We start from the raw sequence: 21,913 nt of genomic DNA on the forward strand, positions 1-21,913 counted from the left end.
GGAATTCACACTGGATGGATGAGGTGGTAAGGGAGAACATTAAGGAGGCAAAGAATAGTGAGGAGGCAACAGGATCAACAATTCATTGGTCCTGGATGTGCAGGTGAATTATTATTATTATTATTATTATTAATATCATTATTATTATTTTGAGACGGAGTCTCACTCTGTCAACCAGGCTGGAGTGCAAGGGCTTGATCTCAGCTCACTGCAAACTCTGCTTCCCGGGTTCAAGCAATTCTCCTGCCTCAGCCTCCCCAGTAGCTGGTATTACAGGCGCCCGCCACCACACCCAGCTAATTTTTTTTCTTTTTTTTTGTATTTTTAGTAGAGAGAGGGTTTCACCATGTTGGACAGGCTGGTCTCGAGCTCCTGACCTCAGGTGATCCGCCAGCCTCGGCCTCCCAAAGTGTTGGGATTACAGGCGTGAGCCACCACGCCCAGCCGTAGGCGAATAGTCCCTATTCTCATCACATTCCCTCTTTGTAAAGCACAAAGAGTCAAAGATCAAAGGAGCCAAAGAAATAGTTCAACTCTCATTCTAAGGATAGGGAAAATCACATAGCAAGTTAGAGCCAGGACTGGAATCCAGGACGCTCCTGACCTAGTTTTTTCTCTGCTACATTTTGGATCCCTTTGGGAATCAGGGTTCACAGGCCCAAGGTCTCTTGGGGGTCCTTGTATGCACCGTTCAAACACATGGAAGTGTTCCTTCTAGGGTCAGGAAAGGATAAGGTTTCCCTTGTCTTTTAAATCTCCCTCTCCATGGTCTTCAGAAAGTACATCAGCTTTGACCTAACAAACCAGCCCTTTGTCCCTGGGTCTGGACAGAAATTCTTCTCCCTCATTCAGTATCGCTACAACCCACTCTATTTACCTAGTGGCTTTGACATTCCACCTCCCCCTGCCCCCATAGCTCCCTGCGGGCAGTCTAGCAGAGCTGGAGAGTGCCAATTGCCCAATTCATGTCTATCACAGCACCCGGCATATAGTAGGAACCAGGGTTGGCTTTGAAGAATACAACTAGCTCATATCTATAAAGCTTATGAGTTGATTTTCCTTCCATGCACTCATTCAGATCTCTTCACAACCCTGACAAGTCATCATGATTCCCATTTCACAGAGAAAAAAACTAAAGCTGAGGAAGGGGAAATAACTTGCCCAGGGTCACACAGCCTAACAATCATAAAATCCACTGACTCTAAATCCCTTGTCTTTCTCATGCTACTTTTGTGAGATGTTCACCTAAGCTGTTCTAACCCCTTTTTACCAGACTGCAGACCCCACCCAGTCAAAGTGAGGCCCTTCCTCACCAGAAGGCACTCAAGACAAAAGGGACTGTCAGTAAATGGCAAACTGAATCCCCTGGTCCATCTAACCCCAGACTGGCCACTCAATCCTTGTTGCCTACCCTCCCTCCTCTCACTAAGAGGCTTTTTCTGCTTCCAGGGGTGTACCAGGCAAGAAGTGTGGGACCATATTGCTGACTGCAGAAGAGCTTAGCAATTGTCGGGTCAGTAAGGGCCACATGCTAGACCCAGGAGCTCCCTTCTCTCCCCATAAACCCTTTAATGGACTCTCTGAAGGCTATGGGCAATTTGGGTGTCACCAGCCCAACTTCATCCATCCCTAGGACATTGCCACCATGCAGCTGTGTGCAAACAAGCTGGACAAGAAGGACTTCTTTGGGAAATCAGACCCCTTTCTTGTGTTCTACAGGAGCAATGAGGATGGCACGTGAGTCACTGCCATCAGGGCTCTTAGGCTGGGGTGGGGCATGTGCTTAACAAGTGGGGTAGGCCGGGCACGGTGGCTCAAGCCTGTAATCCCAGCACTTTGGGAGGCCGAGACGGGCGGATCACGAGGTCAGGAGATTGAGACTATCCTGGCTAATACGGTGAAACCCCGTCTCTACTAAAAAATACAAAAAAACTAGCCGGGCGAGGTGGTGGGCGCCTGTAGTCCCAGCTACTCTGGAGGCTGAGGCAGGAGAATGGCGTAAACCCGGGAGGCGGAGCTTGCAGTGAGCTGAGATCCGGCCACTGCACTCCAGCCTGGGTGACAGAGCAAGACTCCGTCTCAAAAAAAAAACAAGTGGGGTAATCTCAGGAATCTCTGAGAGCATCCGGTTCTGTCTCTGGATTCAGTCCTACCCCCAGGCACGAGATAAATTATACCAATCCTTCCCACTCCCCTCCAGGTTCACCATCTGCCACAAGACAGAGGTTGTGAAAAACACACTGAATCCTGTGTGGCAGCCCTTCAGCATCCCTGTGCGGGCTCTGTGCAATGGAGACTATGACAGGTTGGCTCTGGCATAAGCTGGGGAGTAAGGAGCCAAGGACATGCCAGTGGGGTTCCTGGGCCCAAGAATGATAGTAGAAGTATCATAATAGCATTGGAGGGTCCTGCTCAGTGAGATAGAGTTTGCGGCATGAGGTTGGGTGATGAGGTTGGATGGAGAGGCAGATGGATGGCCACACAGATGGATAGGTGGACTATCCAGTGATGGATCGACTGATGGATGGAATGGTAGGTGGATGGGTAGATGAAAGGGCAGATTAACAAATGAATAAGCAGGTACATGGATGGATCGTTGGATGCGTAAACTAGCGAATGGTTGGATATGTATGTGGATGGATATATGAGTGAATTGGTGGGTGGGTAGAGGGGCAGATAAATGAATGGATAGCAGATGAATGGATAATTGGACTGATGATGGGTGGATCTGTGGATATACAGATGATGGGTGATTAACGGATGGATGAGCTGATGGATGGGTGGGTGATAAATTGGTAAATGAGAGTTTGATGGATGACTGGGGAGGCAGGAGGATGAACAGAAAAGCCGGTGGAATACAAAAAGATAGGTTGAGTGACAAGTAGATTGATGGTTGGATAGATGAATAGATGGCAAATGGATTAATGGATGGATTTGTAGGTGAATTAGTTGATGGGTGGGTATAAATTAGATGGATAGGCCAACCAAATGAATGAGTAAATGGGTAGTATAAAGATAGATGGTAGGTGGAAGGGTGGAAGAATGGATGGGCACATACATGAGTAAATGAATCATTATGCTGATGAATGGATAACTAGATGGGTAGATGTTATATAGTTGGGTAGATAGACGGATGGATGCTTGCATGCCTCAGTGAGTCAGTGAATGGCTAGACGTATAGCTAGGTGTCCAAAGAGATGAACTGATAGGTAATTGGACTGGCAAATGTATAGGTAAATAGGTAGCTAGATGGATAGACGGATGGTTGGATGGGCTGATATACTGATAGGTAGACATATGGAATGATTTAGGCATGACAGTTAAGAACAAAGTCTTTGGAATCAGGATGCCTGGGTTTAAATCTCAGTTCAGTCGTTTACTAGCTATGGGATCTTAGCCAAATTACTTTTTTTTTTTGTATCTCAATTTCCTTATTCCAAGATAAGAATAATAGTACCTACTTTATATAGGGTGATTGTTAAGTTAAATGAGACAATCCGTGAATGTGCTGAGAACAATGCCTGGAATACAATAAGGCTCAAAGTAGTAAAAAAAACCAACCAAACAAAAAAAGTGCTAGTGGTACTAACCACAGTAGTATTAACAGGGGTAGGTGGTTGGGTACAGGCACGGACTGATGAATGAATAGACAGGATGGGAGGTAGGTTGAAAGATGAACAACTTAATGGGAAGACAGATGGGTGGATGGGGAGATGATATGTGTGTGGTTAAGTGTATGAGGGTGTCTCTGGGATTTATCATACACACCCAGCATATGTTTGTCTCCTACATTTCAGAACCGTGAAGATTGACGTGTATGACTGGGATCGGGACGGAAGGTAGAACTGCCCCACATGGTCCCTTCTCCTGTACTTGACCCAAGCAGTTCTCAATAATATGTTGTACATTCACTGAGAACCCCAAAGTAGCTTTAGGAGCCAGGAAAGGGGATGATAAACACCAGTGTCTTGGGTACAACTGATCTCCCCAATTGTCTCTCTGGACACTGTCTCTTCCCGTTTTTCCCCTATGTTTGGCCTCCCTTATGGCCCCAGCACTAGGCTGCCCTGCAGCCTAAGTAGGGGCTTAGGATAGAAGGAATAAAAGATTCCATTCAGGTCTGGTTCCAAACCAGCAGCAGCTGCTGCTTAGCCACACCCACCTCATTGCAGCCACGATTTCATTGGTGAGTTCACCACCAGCTACCGGGAGCTGAGCAAGGCCCAGAACCAGTTCACAGTATATGAGGTGAGCATTCCAGCCCTCTCCAGATCACCCAGGCCCTCCATCCCAGTGTGCTGAGTCTGCACCTCCCTTCCTTTGTTTCTCATCATCACTGTTACCTCCTCCACTTAGGTACTTAACCCTCGGAAGAAATGTAAGAAGAAAAAATATGTCAATTCAGGAACTGTGAGTGCTCCCTAGAGCTGTGGCCCTCCCTGGATCCTTCCGTGTCTGTCCCCATTGACACAGCATGAGAAATATTGAGGGCAAGGCAAGACAGTGGGCAAGATTACCTGGAATAGTAATACTGGGCACAAGGAGCACCATTTAAGTTTTTGTTTTTTCTCACTCAGGAAATTTTTCTGATTTTACTCTTTTGCAGAATAAAAGAAAAAAACCTAAGTTGTATTTCCCAATTTAATATACTTTTGGAAATCCAACTATGTTTCTGACAGCTTCCCCTTTTTCCCTGTCAGAAGTTGAACAGGGTGGGGCTGACTGGGGAAGCAGGTGGAATCATGTGCCTCTCATCACGTGCCTCTTTCCAAGCCCCTATATGCCTCACTCCCTTCTGCCAACCCAACTGCCTTTTCCAAAGTGCCAGGGCTGCCTATTCTGTCCCACAGGTGACGCTGCTCTCCTTCTCTGTGGACTCTGAATTCACTTTTGTCGATTACATCAAGGGAGGGTGAGTCACAGGCCAAGCTCTGGGCTGAAAGCCCGGCAATAAATTACTCCCAGTTCTGATCTCCAGGTTTCTTATTTATGAATGGTCAGGGTCCAGTGAGACCATGTAGATAAACTTTAAAACACTTGGCCAACTACAAAGTGCTCTGTAAAATGCAGAATACTGCTCCTCTTAGTTCCCTTCAGGGGGCTGCTTTCATTCTCGGCTTTCGGCTCCTCCCGGGAAGACGGCTCCCAGACCAGTGGTCTTCATTGGTGGCCCCAGTAACTTAATTGGGGCACGAATAAAGTTATAGTCAGGCAGGACAGAGAGGTAGAGACAGAGGGAAAAGCCAAGCAGACTATAGGGGACATTCTGTTTGGTTTGGTGGAGGCAGGAAGACCTGGGAAAGGTACTTTGCTTCTCTACACTTCACTTTTCTCCTGTGTAAAATGAGGATTTTTTTTTTTTTTTTTTGAGACAATGTTTCACTCTTGTTGCCCAGCCTGAAGTGCAATGGTGCGATCTTGGTTCACTGCAACCTCCGCCTTCGGGTTCAAGCAATTCTCCTGCCTCAGCCTCCCAAGTAGTGGGGATTACAGGCATGCGCCACCATGCCTGGCTAATTTTTTTTAATTTTTAGTAGAGATGGGGGTTTCTCCATGTTGGTCAGGCTGGTCTCGAACTCCAGACCTCAGGTGATCCGCCTGCCTCGGCCTCCCAAAAGGCTGGGATTACAGGCGTAAGCCATGGCGCCCAGCCAAATGGGGATATTAATTACTACTTCATGGCTATAGTAAGGGTTAAATTAAATGACCTATAATACACCTGACACACAGCAGGCATTTAATTCTGCTACCTAAAGTGTGGTCCATGAGCTAGCAGCATCAGCATTACTTGGGAGTTTGTTAGGCTCCACCCAGACCATCTGGATCAGAATCTGCATTTTAACATGAGCCCCAGGTGATCCATATGCACATTACTGTTTGAGAAATAGTGAAGTAATAATTATTAGTTCCTCACTTCTCAATTCATCTGCTTCCCCAACAGGACACAGCTGAACTTCACAGTAGCTATTGACTTCACGGCTTCCAATGGTGAGACATGGATAAGTGAAAAAGGGGGAGGTGGGAAGGGACTTCTAAGGGAGTCATTAGGAGTTGGTCTGGATTCCTACCTAGGAATAAGAGTTTACCTACCCAAGAAGCACAAACTTAGGCAAAACCCAGCCAGGAAAATAGAGTACAGAAAAATAGATGGGTAGATGGATCACAGAGGGTTGAAAGGATATATAGCGCAACAGGTGGATGAGTAGGCTGATGGATGAGAGAGAAAGGGGGTACAAGGAGAGATGGATAGGTGAATAGGTAGTGAGTCTTGAATGAATGCATAGATCCATGAACAAATGGAGTGGGTACATGGGTTGGTGAGTGAGTATAATAGGTTAGCCAAGTAAGATGCATGGATGGGTATGTGGGTGGACAAATGGACCAAAGTTTAAGTTGGGGAAATAACAAGTAATTAGATAGAGGAAATGCATGAGTGGATAAATCCATATGAGAACAGACAAGAGAATGAATGGAATGGAGAGGGCTGGCTAGCTGGATGGATAAAATAATACTGCTCTACAGATGGATGGAAAATGAAGAAAAATGGCAAGTAGACAAGTGGGTAGATGGGTGGATGGATGGATGGACTGACGGATGAGTGGGTAAGCAAGTAGCTGCATAAGATAATGGAGAGACGGCCGGGCGCGGTGGCTCAAGCCTGTAATCCCAGCACTTTGGGAGGCCAAGGCGGGTGGATCACGAGGTCAGGAGATCGAGACTATCCTGGCTAACATGGTGAAACCCCGTCTCTACTAAAAATACAAAAAACTAGCCGGGCGTGGTGGCGGGCGCCTGTAGTCTCAGCTACTTGGGAGGCTGAGGCGGGAGAATGGCGTGAACCCGGGAGGCGGAGCTTGCAGTGAGCCGAGATCACGCCACTGCACTCCAGCCTGGGAGACACAGCGAGACTCCGTCTCAAAAAAAAAAAAAAAAAGATAATGGAGAGATTGGTGGATAAAGATGTATAAGTAGACTGAAAGATAGATGTATGGCCAGGTAGATGGGTGGATGGATGTGTGGGTAGGTAGGTAAATGGATGAATAGATATAGCGATGGGGGCCGGGCGCGGTGGCTCAAGCCTGTAATCCCAGCACTTTGGGAGGCCGAGGCGGGCGGATCACAAGGTCAGGAGATCGAGACCACAGTGAAACCCCGTCTCTACTAAAAATACAAAAAATTAGCCGGGCGCGGTGGCGGGCGCCTGTAGTCCCAGCTACTCAGGAGGCTGAGGCAGGAGAATGGCGGGAACCCGGGAGGCGGAGCTTGCAGTGAGCTGAGATCGCGCCACTGCACTCCAGCCTGGGCAACAGCGTGAGACTCCGTCTCAAAAAAAAAAAAAAAAAAAAAAGATATAGCGATGGGTAGATGGACAGATGGATAAATGAACAAATGGATGATTGGGTAAAATAAGGAGGGAGGATATGGGCAGAGGGCAGATAAATGGATATAGGTGGATGAATGCACACAAAGATAAGCAGGTGAGCAGATGGATGATCCAGATGATCATGAGGCTGGGGTTCCTGTGTCCCTACAGGGAATCCTCTGCAGCCTACCTCCCTGCACTACATGAGTCCCTACCAGCTCAGCGCCTATGCCATGGCCCTCAAGGCAGTGGGAGAGATCATCCAGGACTATGACAGTGACAAGCTCTTCCCAGCTTATGGCTTTGGGGCCAAGCTGCCCCCAGAGGGACGGATCTCCCACCAGTTCCCCCTGGTATGGTATTGGCCAGAGCTTAACCTCCATGCCCTGGCATCTGGTTCACCCCAGTTGATGATTTTGTTCTGTTTACATTTCTTCAAAGGGCATGTAGAGGAACAGGAAGCTATGAGAGGATAGCAGAGCAGGGAGGGGAGCAGGGCTGGGTTTGGAGGGGAGCATGAAAGGGACTGATGGAAAATGGAAGGAGTGAGCTGGAATCAGAGCACTCCTGGATGTACCCTGCATGGGCTCAGCCTGGCAGGGCATATTCTTTGACAGAACAACAATGATGAGGACCCCAACTGTGCAGGCATCGAGGGTGTGCTGGAGAGCTATTTCCAGAGCCTGCGCACAGTGCAGCTCTATGGGCCCACCTACTTTGCTCCTGTCATCAACCAAGTGGCCAGGTAAGGGAACTGGGTGGAGGTTGGGGGAAATGAGGGGACCCACATAAGGGACTGACTCCCCAAGTACAGTCAGGAGCACTCTAAGTAATGTGGGATGATTTAAAGTATACAGGAGAGGCCAGGCACGGTGGCTAATCCCAACACTTTGGGAGACTGAGGCAGGAGAGTCACTTGAGCCTAGGAGTTCAAGACCAACTTGGGAAATATAGTGAGACCCCATCTCTTTTTTTTTTCTTTTTTTTTGAGACAGAGTCTTGCTCTGTCACCATGCTGGAGTGCAGTGGCATGATCTTAGCTCACTGCAACCTCCACCTCCCAGATTCAAGCAATTCTCCTGCCTCAGCCTCCCAAATAGCAGGTATTATAGGTGCATGCCACCACGCTCGGCTCATTTTTGTGTTTTTAGTAGAGACATTTCACTATGTTGGTCAGGCTGGTCTTGAACTCCCAACCTCAGATGATCTGCCTGCTCAGCCTCCCAAAGTGCCAGGATTATAAGCATAAGCCACCATGCCTGGCCCTTTTTTTTTTAATTAAATATGTAAATTTTAAAAATTAAAGTATACAGGAGGATGTGTATAGGTTATATGCAAATACTACACCATTTGATATAACAGACTTGAGTACTGAGGAGTTTGGTATCCACAGGGGTCTTGGAACCAATCCGCTGTGGATGCTGAGGGATGACTGTACCTTATTATGGGGCAGAAAAGGCGTCAGCAAATTACCCTAACCCCACTGCCTGAAAATGACAACCCGGGGCTTGAGTTTGGGTAAGAGAGAGAAGAGCCTACAGCACTGTGGTGAAGGCATAAGTTTTAGCATCAGACCTGAGTGTGATCCTAGCTCCACCATTCACTAACCATGTGACCTTAAGCAACTTAGCCTCTTTAAGCATCCGTTTCATCCCTGTAAAGTGGTATGATAATGGATGACAACAGCAGCTTCCTTATAGAGTTATTGCAAGGTTAAAATTAGATAACAGTATAACAAGTATTAGCACAGTGTCTGGCCCATGGTACATGCTCAATAAATGATAAGTTAAAAACTAGAAGCATGACTGTCCAAGTTTTCAGAATAAAAATATACAAAGCAGGCTAGGCGCGGTGGCTCACGCCTGTAATCCCAGCACTTTGGGAGGCCGAGGCGGGTGAATCACAAGGTCAGGAGTTTAAGACCAGCCTGGCCCAGATGGTGAAACACCGTCTCTACTAAAAATACAAAAAAGAGCCAGGCGTGGTGGCGGGTGCCTGTAATCCCAGCTACTCAGGAGGCTGAGGCAGAGAACTGCTTGAACCCGGGAGGCAGACAGTGCAGTGAGCCCAGGTCATGCCACTGCACTCCAGCCTGGGTGACAGAGCGAGACTCTGTCTCAAAAAAAAAAAAAAAAATACACACACACACACACACACACATAAAGCAAAGCAAAGAAAACCCAGATCATATATCAAATGACTTTAAAAACCAGAGGGTATTAAAATAAATTTAAAACAAATTTATGAAATGACAGAACTAAAACCAAACATATGTCAATAAACATAAATAAGCTCTGTTTGACCTTAAAAAAGAAAAAGATTATTTGATTGAATAAAAAATAAGCAAACCCCACTTTATAGTAAACAGAAGAAAACCAGCTAATACAAAGCCCCTCAGAAAGCTTAGAAGTAAAAAGATGAAACAAAAAAGGGAATAAAAGTGAAAGGATTTCAGTGAGATTTATATGTCACATACTTTTTCCCCTAGCAAAGATTTATTTGTTTATTTTTTTAACTTTCCTTTTAAGTTCAGGGGTACACATGCAGGTTTGTTACATAACAAACTTGACACATGGGGGTTTGTTGTACAGATTATTTTATCACTCAGGTATTAATTCTAGTAGATTTGTTTATTTTCTAATTTGCAGTAATGATAATAGATTCTTTAATAATAACCGTACAAAATTTCAATAGAGAAATGAAGTAAGAAATCACCCTGAATACTGCCCATGGAATGTGGATGTACATACAGTTATTTTCCTTATGCATCCATAATTATAGTCAAGTTATTATACATATAACATTTCACTACTGATTTTTTTTCCCACTAATACTGGAACCTGATCATATTTTTGTTGTTATTAAGCAGACTTCTTAAATATTATCTTATGCAACTACACTAATTCAAAATTTATTCATTCACTTAGTAAACATTCAGTAAAAGGGCAGTGTATCATGAGTGTGGGGTCTGGAGCCAGACTAGCCAAGTTAACACACTGGTTCTATCACTCACTAGGTGTGGCTTTGGTCAAGACTCTTTTTTTTTTTTTTTTTTTTTTTTTGAGACGGAGTCTCGCTCTGTCGCCCAGGCTGGAGTGCAGTGGCCGGATCTCAGCTCACTGCAAGCTCCGCCTCCCGGGTTCGGGCCATTCTCCTGTCTCAGCCTCCTGAGTAGCTGGGACTACAGGCGCCCGCCACCTCGCCCGGCTAGTTTTTTTCTTTTTTGTATTTTTTAGTAGAGACGGGGTTTCACCGTGTTAGCCAGGATGGTCTTGATCTCCTGACCTAGTGATCCGCCCGTCTCGGCCTCCCAAAGTGCTGGGATTACAGGCTTGAGCCACCGCGCCCTGCCTGGTCAAGACTCTTAACCTCTCTGTGCCTTATTCCTCATTTGTAAAATGAGGAAAGTAACAATGTCTACTTCATAGGGTTGTTGTGAGAACTAATTAATATATGTCAAACACCTAGAACAGTGCCTGCCACATCATAAATACTATAGGTGTTCGCTATTACTGTTACTATTATTATCATTATTACTATTCAAAGGGCATCTGCTGTGTGCTCAGTTCTCTGCTGGGGCACTGAAGATTCACAGATGAAGCAGATCTAGTCCCTGCCCTTGGGAGCTCCCGCCTTGGTGCAGGAGACAGAAATATAAATAAATCATTACCTTCTGTAGACCAGAGCTTCCCAGACTTTTCTAGCAAGTCGCCTGTCGGCAAAGGCAAGCGACAGCGTCCCTCTGGGGGAATCTGGGGGCATAGCTGAAAGCAGTCAGGCTGAAAATGTCTTTGAAGTTTCCGTATTCCATCTTAAAAATTCATGCAAATTTTATATTCTTCTCACATTGCGTCCATGTTTAATTTAGGGAAAAAAGGTGTTTTAAGTGTACTTATAGTCATCTAGCTTTATCCAGCAGATCATGCAGTGAGAACCCACTTAGAGGAGCAGACAGCCCATCTTGGTGGGTGGAGTAGTATCCTAGAGGGAGGGGGTAGGGCATAGGCTCCAGTACCATAAAGGGGACTGCTCAGCTAGGTCTAGAGGACAAGGTAGACTTTATCAGAGAAACAGAAGTAGAGCAGGCCTGGTAGAAGGAATGGCATGTGAAAAACAGAAGAATGAAGGGGCAAGTTCATGAAACAGTAAAGAGTTTAATATGACTAGAGTGTACACTGTGTACAGAGGACTACACAGAGAATGGCCTTGGGATAAAGAGTAAGAGAATCAAGAGCTCCAGTTTTAGGCTCAGCTGATCAGGCATGGGCTTGGACTCCAGCTTCATAACCCCTTGGGGATGCTACTTAATGTCTCTAAGCTTCAGCTTCCTCATTTTAAACATAGGAACCTTTTTTTTCTTTTTTCTTTTTTTTTTTTTTTTCTTGAGACGGAGTCTCGCTGTGTCCCCCAGGCTGGAGTGCAGTGGCGCGATCTCGGCTCACTGCAAGCTCCGCCTCCCGGATTCACGCCATTCTCCTGCCTCAGCCTCCTGAGTAGCTGGGACTACAGGCGCCCACTACCACGCCCAGCTAATTTTTTGTATTTTTAGTAGAGACGGTGTTTCACCGTGGTCTCGATCTCCTGACCTTGTGATCCGCCCGCCTTGGCCTCCCAAAGTGCTAGGATTACAGGCTTGAGCCACCGCGCCCGGCCGGAACCTTTTTTTTCTTTTCTTTTTTTTTTTTTTTGGAGATGGAGTCTTGCTCTGTCACCAAGTCTGGAGTGCAGTGGCATGATCTCGGCTCACTGCAACCTCCGCCCCCGGGTTCAAGCAATTCTCCTGCCTCAGCCTCACCAGCACCTGGGATTACAGGTGCGCACCACCATGCCTGGCTACTTTTTGTATTCTAGCAGAGATGGAGTTTCGCCATGTTGGCCAGGCTGGTCTCGAACTCCTGACCTCAGGTGATCCACCCCCTCGGCCTCCCAAAGTGCTGGGATTACAGGCATGAGCCACTGCACCCGGCCATAAAAATAGGAACTTTTAAAGTGCCTACCTTATAGAATGGGGGTGAGGATTAAATTAGATCATGTATGGCCAGGCATGGTGGCTCACGCCTGTAATCCCAGCACTTTGGGAGGCCGAGGCGGGCGGATCATGAGGTCAGGAGATGGAAACCATCCTGGCTAACACGGTGAAATCCCATCTCTACTAAAAAAAGTACAAAAAGTTAGCCGGGCGTGGTGGCGGGCGCCTGTAGTCCCAGCTACTGGGGAGGCTGAGGCAGGAGAACGGTGTGAACCCGGGAGGCGGAGCTTGCAGTTAGCCAAGATCACACCACTGCATTCCAGCCTGGGAGACAAAGCAAGACTCTGTCTCAAAAAAACAAAACAAAACAACAAAAAAACAAATTAGATGATGTATGTCAAGTATACATCTGTGATTTTGATGATCACAATGGACTCTGCTGTTTCCCACTCTACAGCCAAGTGAGGCACAGACTGGCTTCTGGCCACTCACCCATTTTCTCAGCTAACTTCCAGATAAAAATAGCCTTGAAAATGCAAGGCATCTACAGGGAACCAAAGATGTACCTCCTGTGCCCCCAAACCCTTGCATTATGCCCACTGTCTCCTCTCTTCTATAGTTCCTTATTTATTTATTTATTTATTTATTTATTTATTTATTTATTTTTTGAGACAGAGTCTTGCTCTGTCGCCCAGGCTGGAGCGCAGTGGCCGGATCTCGGCTCACTGCAAGTTCCGCCTCCCGGGTTTACGCCATTCTCCTGCCTCAGCCTCCCAAGTAGCTGGGACTACAGGCGCCCGCCACCTCGCCCGGCTAGTTTTTGTATTTTTTAGTAGAGACGGGGTTTCACTGTGTTAGCCAGGATGGTCTCGATCTCCTGACCTCGTGATCCGCCCATCTCGGCCTCCCAAAGTGCTGGGATTACAGGCTTGAGCCACCGCGCCCGGCCTATTTATTTTTTTAAGAGCAGGGTCTCACTCTGTTGCTCAGGCTGGAGTGCAGTGGTACCACTGTAGCTTACGGCAGCTTTGAACTCCTGGGCTCAACCGATCCTCCCTCCCACCTGAGCCTTTTAAGTAGCCAAGACCACAGATGCATGTCACCACGCCAGGCTAATTTTGTTATTTTTTGTAGAGACAGGGTCTTGCTACATTGCCCAGCTGGTCTCAAACTCCTGGGCTCAAGAGATCCTCTGATCTCATCCTCCCAAAGCACTGGGATTTTAGATGTGTCACCAGGTCCAGCCTCTCTGCCATAGTTCTACATGTAACTCCTCGTGTTTTGCACTTACCCATTCTCTCTCTCTGGAACACTTTTCCCTTTACCTTCCTACCCCCATCACCACCTGGCTAAACCCAACCCATTTTTCAGGTACTTAGGTTAGATGTTACATCCTCAAAGCCCTAACCTCAGTGCATTTTAGTAGTTTAAGCCTCTCTCTCCCCAAGGACAATATCCTATTCTGCTCCATGCTCAGCACCCAGTTTGGTGCCTGATACATACTAGGTATGCAGTTGCTATTTGTGAAATGAGTAAGTGACAGGAAAAGGTCCCAAGCCAGGTCTCTGAGGAGGCTGGGACCAGAATTCAGGAAGTGGGTAGGGGATGTAAAGGAGAATCATGGCCGGCTGCGGTGGCTCATGCCTGTAATCCCAGCACTTTGGGAGGCCGAGGTGGGTGGATCACTCGAGATCAGGAGTTCAAGACCAGCATGGACAGCATGGTGAAACCCTGTCTCTACTAACAATATAAAAATTAGCTGGGCATGGTGGTGGGCACCTGTAATCCCAGCTATTCAGGAGACTGAGGCAGGAGAATTGCTTGAACCCAGGAGGCAGAGATTTCAGTGAGCTGAGATTGTGCCATTGTACTCCAGCCTGGGCAACAGAGCGAGACTGTCGCAAAAAAAAAAAAAAAAAAAAAAAGAGGATCATGACCCACTCCCACTCTGGGCCCTGGGCAAACTGAGCCAAAATTATTTTATTACTTTATTTTTATTTTTATTTCAGTTGGGGTCTTACTCTGTCTCCCAGACTGGAGTGCAGTGGTGCCATCATGGCTCACTGGGCTCATGCAATCCTCCTGACTCAGCCTCCTGAGTAGCTGAGACTATAGGCACATGCCACCAAGCCCAGTTAATTTTAATTTTTTTCGTAGAGACCAGGCCTCACTATGTTGCCCACGCTGTTCTCAAACTCTTGGTCTCAAGTGATTCTCCTGCCTCAGCCTCCCAAAGTGCTCGGATTACAGGCGTGAGCCTCCCCACCTGTCCCCAAAGCTATTTTATAATTCTACGCCCTCTCTGTGCCTTTCCTCACATTTTGAGATCAGGTTTCAATACAGCACCATCCAATAGCACTTTCTGCAATGACGGAAAAGTTCTGCATCTGTGCAGGCCAATATGGTATTCACCAGCCACATATGGATATGGAGCACGTGAAAGTAGCTAGGGTGGCCAAGGAACTGAATGTTTAATTATATTTAATTAATTTAAATTTCAATAGCCACATGCAGCTAAGGCTACCTTACTGGACAGCACAGCTCCATCCTTTCCAATCTGCACAGGACTGGAGACTGGAAGTCAAGAGACCAAGGTCTCCCACTACCTTTGTGCCCTCTCTAGGTCTTTTTTTTTTTTTTTTTTTGAATATGCATAATAAAGGGACTGGACTCAATAACTTCTGACATCCTTTTCAAGTGGAAAAAAAATCTTGGCTTCAAAGACTGGTGAGAGAAGGAAAAGGAGCTCTGGAAGCAGCTATTAGATTGACCAGGGAAGGACTGCACGGGGCCCAACAGCCCAGGCAATGAGATGTGGTCGGCAGAGAGGAGAAGGGAGAGAGAAATGTAGGGGAGAGGGAAGCAAGGAAGCCCTCAGCCTTTGCTCTTGCTCGTGTATAAACATCAAAATCTTGCCAGGGGTTGATCAACCCCTGTGTGTCTAAGCTCTGTGCTTCCTCAGCCACATGGCCCACTCTGCTTCCCTCAATTTCTGACCTCCACACAGGGGAGTTGTCGTTTAGCCCCACTCTAGTGCCTTTGGCCTTACTGTTCCCCCTTCCTAGAAAGATCCTCCTCCTCTTTCATTTAGCCTCTCTATCCTCAAACATCACTTCCTTAAAGAAACCTTCGCTGACCTTCTGGGTCACATCAGGATCCCATTTGTCTGTCTGTCTGTCTGTCTGTCTGTCTGTCTATCTATCTATCTATCTATCTATCTATCTATCTATCTATCTATCTATCTATCAATCAATGATAGAGTCTCACTCTTGTCACCCAGCCTGGAGTGCAGTGGCGCAATCTCAGCTCACTATAACCTCCGCCTCCTGGGTTCAAGGACTCTCCTGCCTCGGCCTCCCGAGTAGCTGGGATTATAGGCATCCACCACCATGCCTGGCTAGTTTTTGTATTTTTCATAGAGACAAGGTTTCACCATGTTGGCCAGGCTGGTCTCAAATCCTTGGCCTCAAGTGATCCGCCCACCTCGGCCTCCCAAAGTGCTGGGATTACAGGCATGAGCCACTGCACCCGGCCAGGATCCCCTCTGGCACCCTGTCATAGCAGTGTCCCTTCCATCACAGCACTCATCACAGTGGTAATTTTACACATTTTTGTGTGATTCTTGGATTAATGTCTGCCTCACTCAAGAGGGCTGGGATGGATTTATTTTTTCTCCTCATGTATCTCCAGTGTCTACCATAGTAAGTGTTCAATAAATACTACTGAAGGCAGGCTAGGCACGGTGGCTCACGCCTGTAATCCCAGCACTTTGAAAGGCTGAGGCAGGCAGATCACTTGAGGTCAGGAGTTTGAGACCAGCCCACAACATGGTGAAACCCCATCTCTACTAAAAATATAAAAATTAACCAGGTATGGTGGCACACACCTGTAGTCCCAGCTACTCGGGAGGCTGAGGCAGGAGCATCATCTGAGCCTGGGACGTGGAGGTTGCAGTGAGCTGAGATCGCACCACTGCACTCCAGCCTGGGCAACAGGGTGAGACTCTGTCTCAAAAAAAAAAAAAAAGGTGTGTGTATATATATACATATATGCAGGCAGGGGCAGGCTGCCAGGTCTGGGGAAGGAGCATGGGTTTCAGAAGCCCCAGGTCTTGCCCACTGCCCACACAATGGCTGTGGAAGCTCTGGGGGTAAGGTATTCCTGTGGCCTGTCTGGCTTTCATCTGGATTCTGATTTGGCCTCTCATCCAGGGCTGCAGCCAAGATCTCTGATGGTTCCCAGTACTACGTTCTGCTCATCATCACTGATGGGGTCATCTCTGACATGACACAGACCAAGGAGGCCATCGTCAGCGTGAGTCTGAGGAGGAGGGCTTGGCAGGGAAGAGTAATGTCAATACTGTGAAGGGGCTGAGATTTTATCCTACTTGCAAGCTAACAAGTTAGCCTGCCAGTTTCATGGATGCTGGCAGAAGACACAAGACTCTTGGATTAGAGACAGAGGACTTTGATTTCCAGCAAAAGCAGTAGCTGGAGTATTAGCATTTGCTTGAATTCTCTAAGTCCCAGTTCCCACTGGATGATGTGAAGTGGGACAGATGACACTTGCAGCCACTGTGGGTTGCATTACAGAAGAGGAACCCTGAGCTTAGGGAACTTGAGTCTTTTATAATGGACAGTAAGCATGCTTGCCTTTTGTTCCAAAGATCTCCAGGGAGACCTTGTTTTAAAACTATATTGGACAGTATGCAAATATGCCCTCTGCTCTAGAGGAAAATACTGTATTTTTCAAGGCTGCTTGATATAGAAACATCCTTCAAAAAGTAGTCTGGGGCAGAGAGAATCAATGCCTCTGCTTACAAAATGTGCAGAACTATGACACACATACTCAGAGAACTGTCTGCCAACAGTCACCTCCCTGGTGATGGCTGCTTGCCCCAACCGTTCACCCTCTTTCCCCCACAGGCCTCCTCATTGCCCATGTCTATCATTATCGTCGGTGTAGGACCAGCCATGTTTGAGGGTGAGTAGGAAGGGGTGTCCCTGAGTGGGACTAAGAACTAAGGAGAAAAGTGGGAGGGGGTCGGGTACTTGGGCCTGCCTCACAGAAGAGACAAGGTAAGATACCCCTGTGTGAAGCCTTGGCCAAGTCACAGACCTTCTCTGAACCTGTTTCCTTATCAGAATCAAGGCTGATGATACTAATATTTCCCCTGGGGTTCCTGGGAGGACGGGCTGCCTGGGAGGCATAATAATAATAATAATAACTCCATAACAAAGCCTGATATCTGTAGGACTTGATCAGAAGCATTAAGCATTCTTCTGATGACTCCAAAGGGGAGCTCAAAGGGAGGGGGCAACATGGGGGTGGGGCTGGAGAGGCCAATCAGCTGAGGGGTGTCTTTTCTGCAGCAATGGAAGAGTTGGATGGTGATGATGTGCGCGTGTCCTCTAGAGGACGCTACGCAGAGCGGGACATCGTTCAGGTAGACCTGACCTGGGAGAGGTTGCGGAGCTGAGAGGCACAGTGAGAAGAAGAGGCTAAGTTGGGAGCCACTCACACTTACTGCCTTCTCAGTCTCCTACTTTTTTCCCCGTCACTCTTTCATCCTTTCTCATTCATTGAATACATCCTTTTTGATAAATAGGAAGGTTGCTGCAGCCTTGGTGCATCCATGGTGTAAGTCGGGAGGTCCCCAAGGCCCCTGCCCTCTAGTGGAGGCAACCAACAATAAATAATCACGCAAATAAATATCTCATTAGATTGTGATAAGTACTCCAGAGGAATAGCAAATGCCACCGTGAGAGCCTGTAACAGGGACCTAACATAGGTACAGTAGTCAGGAAACGGTTCTTTAGCTTGCCGAGACCAAAGGGAGGTGATAAGCATTACAGGGAGAGGAGCAGCATGTGAGAAGGCTCTGAGGCCCAGAAGAACTGGCCCAATCAACAAAAATGCAGAAGCTAGGGTAGCAGGATCATACTGAGTGTGAGGAGGGAGGCAAAATTTGGGGGTTTGTTATAAAAGAATTGGAAAGCTCTTGAAGGATTTTACATAGGGGAGTGAGATGGCATTTTTAAAAGGATCTCTCTAGCTGCTGCATGGTGGGTGGACAGTAAGAGGGCAAGAGAAAAGGCAAGTAGACTCATTAGTGAGGAAGCCTTTGAAGTAGTAGAGGGCGGTGATAAAGATCTAGCTGGAAGCAGTGGGGAGGGAGAGAAAGTGGCAGGTTCAAAAGATATTTAAGAAGAAAATGTTACAAGACTTGATGATTAGATGATGATGGGGAGTGAGGGGGGCTGTAATCCCAGCACTTTGGGAGGCTGAGGCAGGTGGACCACCTGAGGTTGGGAGTTCGAAACCAGCCTGACCAACATGGAGAAACCTTGTCTCTACTAAAAATACAAAATTAGCCGGGCGTGGTGGTGCATGTCTGTAATCCCAGCTACTCGGGAGGCTGAGGCAGGAGAATCACTTGAACCTGGGGGGAAGCGGAGGTTGCGGTGAGCCGAGATCGCACCATTGCACTCCAGCCTGGGCAACAAGAGTGAAACTCCGTCTCAAAAGAAAAAAAATAAATAAAAATAAAACATAATTTTTTGAAAAGAGGTCATGGATGGATATATACATTTGGCAGTCATTAGGAAACAGATTTTCTTTTGTTTTTTTCTCCCTTATCAGCCCCTCTCCCCCCATACCTTATTTCTTCTTCTCCACTCCCCAAGACCCTCTCCTAGGCCTCTCTCTCTTCCCAGCCCCTTCTCACAGACTCCTCCTCCTTCTTGCCCCAACTCCATCTCTCTGGCCTCCTCCTGTTCTCAGGATCCCTTCTCCCTGGTCCCTGCCCCTTTTCTCCCCTGATCCCTCCTTTCCAGTCTCCCTCCCTACCTCCTGGCCTGCTCTACTTCCTTCCAGGGAACAATTTTTAAAGTCATGGAAGTGTATGAAATCATCCAGGAAGAGAGCTGAGAGAGAGAAGGGACCAGGTTTAGAGAGCAGGTAGACCCAGAGGAATGGTGGTGGGAGTGGGGAGCTTCAAGAAAGGTAAGCAAGAAGCCAGAAAAGTGTGGTGTCAAGAGTGGGATGTGTCCAGAAGAATTATGGTCAAATGTAATGGAAAGCTAAAGAGAAGTCAAGCAAGATGAGGACTAAAAATTACTGTTCACTGGACTGATTTAGAAACACAGGGCCACTGACGACATCAGCAAGAGCAGTTTCAATGGCCTGTGTGAAGCCAAACTGGAGTGGGTTGAGGGTGGAAAAAAAAGTAGGTGGAGAGAAAGCAAATGTACAAAACTGTTCAAGATGTGGGGAGGGAGATACTATGATAGTTGGAAAGAGATGCTGGAGATCAAAAAACAAGCCTCCCAGCTGTACCCCCATGCCCTCTCTCCTGGTCATGGCTTCTCTCTTCTTGTCTGTGCCTGACCCAGTTCGTCCCATTCCGAGACTATGTTGACCGGTCGGGGAACCAGGTGTTGAGCATGGCCCGACTGGCCAAGGATGTGCTGGCCGAGATCCCGGAGCAGCTGCTGTCCTATATGCGCACCAGAGACATCCAGCCTCGGCCCCCACCCCCTGCCAACCCCAGCCCGACCCCAGCTCCAGAGCAGCCCTGAGGATTCCACATATCCAATGCCTCACAGTCTGCTCGTCTGCTCACCCACTGCTTCTGCTTTAAGCCAGAGGCACCTGGAACCCTGGACCTCACTGGGAGGACCAACTTGGAGGATCGATGCTGGCTGATAAGCCCTCCGCCTCCTTGCCTGCAGAGGGCCTGGCACTATCACCACCTCCCTGCCTTCATGCCAATAATAAAGCTGATCTTCACTCCACCTCTGTCTCATGCATACTGGGGAAGGAAGACTATGGGACCCAAGGACTGGGGCCACATCAAGAAGGGGGAAACCAGGATGGCTTCAGCTAGATTCATCCCCATCCTAACACGTTCATCCAATCACTTCTTCATACATTCTTCAAAGACTTTAATAAGTGAAACTTGGTATGTCTTCCTCAGGAGAGAGGCCCACAGTTGTTTTTTTCTTTTTTCCATAAAATCCGAATCCTGCACATGGCCCAAAGTTTTCACCAGATTCTCAAACGAATTCCTGACCACTAAAGGAGATGACTTAGTATAACTCTGCTTTGATCCATTTATTCTGAGTTATTTTAATAAGGATAATAACATAATATTTTCTTTGAACATTCACTACAAGTCAAACCGTGTGCTAGGTGATTTACAAGCATCACCTCATTTAATTCTCACAACTACTCTGTGAGAACAGGTACTATATATTATTCCCACTTTACACATAAGGAAACTGAGGCTCTGAGAGGATGAATCATTTGTTTAAGAGAATTCATCAGTTTGACTTCAGATTCCAAGATCTTAATCAGCAAACCTCTTCCTGGCATGTCGATTTTATTGGGATGGTTTTTAGAAAACAGACATTTTAGTGGGTCAAATGCAAAGTTTGCATTAAGATAAGAGAGAAGCTTTCAGATGCTTTGGACTTTGTCGCAGAACCCTAGAAGACCCTTTCACGCTCCTCTTTGATGACAAAACTGGAGTATTGTTTAAGGATGTCTCCCCTGCCATCCAAGTTCTCTGAAACCCTCAAGAGCTAGCAATAGAGTTTTCGAGCTCTGTTTTACAAATAAGGAACTTGAAGAACTGAACTTGCCCACGTTCACATTGCTAGGAGGTGGCCCACTCACATTAAATCAGCTGTTTTGGCACCATCTTCCAACCAGCAACCCGCAGCACATCCGTGCCAACCCACAGAGTTCCCGCCGCTTTACCAGACACAAGCCCTTTCACACCCACCGGCCCCAAACCAGCCCCTTCTCTCAGACCCATACCTTTTCTCTAGCACCTCTCCTTTACTTTTCCCGAGTTTCTTCCCTTTCCTTCTGTCACGCCCCGTTATCCCTAATCGGTCCCGCCCTTTCCCCACAGATCCGCCCGCTGCCTTCCCAAGCCTCGCCTACTCCCTTCAGCCTCGCGTCGTTTTTTCCAACTCTGTTCTTTATTTCTAGTCCAGCTCCACTTTCCAGACTCGTCCAAAGCTCCGCCCTTTCTCTCATGAGTAGTCCTCTTCTGTTTAACCCCACTTTTTACCTCGCTATTCTAACAGGGCCCCCGCTGTACAGTAGCCCCGCCCCCTCCTCACAAGCCCCGCCCCACAGACCCGTCTAATTTCCAGCCCCGCCCCGGTCCTACCCACAACTCCCGGTCCCTTAGGCTCCAGCTCCCATCCCTCTTGCTCCCGGCCCTGCCCCCAGTCCCGCCCCGTGACTCTGGCCCCGCCTCACCGCCTTCCTCCGAGACCAAGGCCAGGTCCCTCCCGCAGCCGCGGCGCCAGCAGGAGGCAGGGAGCGGAGAGGGAGGAGGCAGAGGGGGAGGGGAGAAGGGCGGGCTCCTCACCCCCAGCCCCGCGCTCACCGTCCGTGGCTGCAGATTCGCCACAAACCGCCCGACGACCCCGGATCCCGAATACGGTGACTTCAGTCTCCAGAAACTCCACTCTAAAATGAGAGAGCTAGAGAAGCCCTGTGGGGCGTCCAGGGTCCTTTCTGAATCCCAGAGAACGGTCTTTCGAGCCTCAGCAGGCGGGCGG

At 47.7% G+C, this 21,913-nt stretch overlaps 1 protein-coding gene across 4 annotated transcripts in view; it reads left to right on the forward strand.

Moving 5' to 3' along the window:
• Positions 1–20,128, forward strand: part of CPNE9 (copine family member 9) — a 28,160-nt gene extending 8,032 nt beyond the window's left edge. Inside the window, exons 7-20 of one of the 4 annotated variants that reach the window (XM_065538919.2) lie at positions 1,450–1,513; positions 1,634–1,737; positions 2,201–2,305; positions 3,798–3,839; positions 4,173–4,248; positions 4,357–4,410; positions 4,851–4,912; positions 5,942–5,988; positions 7,535–7,716; positions 7,981–8,108; positions 16,544–16,646; positions 17,258–17,315; positions 17,705–17,778; positions 19,727–20,128. In XM_065538919.2, coding sequence (XP_065394991.1) covers positions 1,450–1,513; positions 1,634–1,737; positions 2,201–2,305; positions 3,798–3,839; positions 4,173–4,248; positions 4,357–4,410; positions 4,851–4,912; positions 5,942–5,988; positions 7,535–7,716; positions 7,981–8,108; positions 16,544–16,646; positions 17,258–17,315; positions 17,705–17,778; positions 19,727–19,912 — 1,285 coding nt within the window. In that variant the 3' untranslated portion in view covers positions 19,913–20,128. The remainder of the gene's footprint in view (positions 1–1,449; positions 1,514–1,633; positions 1,738–2,200; positions 2,306–3,797; positions 3,840–4,172; positions 4,249–4,356; positions 4,411–4,850; positions 4,913–5,941; positions 5,989–7,534; positions 7,717–7,980; positions 8,109–16,543; positions 16,647–17,257; positions 17,316–17,704; positions 17,779–19,726) is intronic. The other 3 variants (XM_065538920.2, XM_074032856.1, XM_074032857.1) reach the window with 3 other exon arrangements.
• Positions 20,129–21,913: the final 1,785 nt, after the last annotated feature.

Source organism: Macaca fascicularis, chromosome 2, assembly GCF_037993035.2.
Source record: "Macaca fascicularis isolate 582-1 chromosome 2, T2T-MFA8v1.1".
Taxonomy (NCBI): domain Eukaryota; kingdom Metazoa; phylum Chordata; class Mammalia; order Primates; family Cercopithecidae; genus Macaca; species Macaca fascicularis.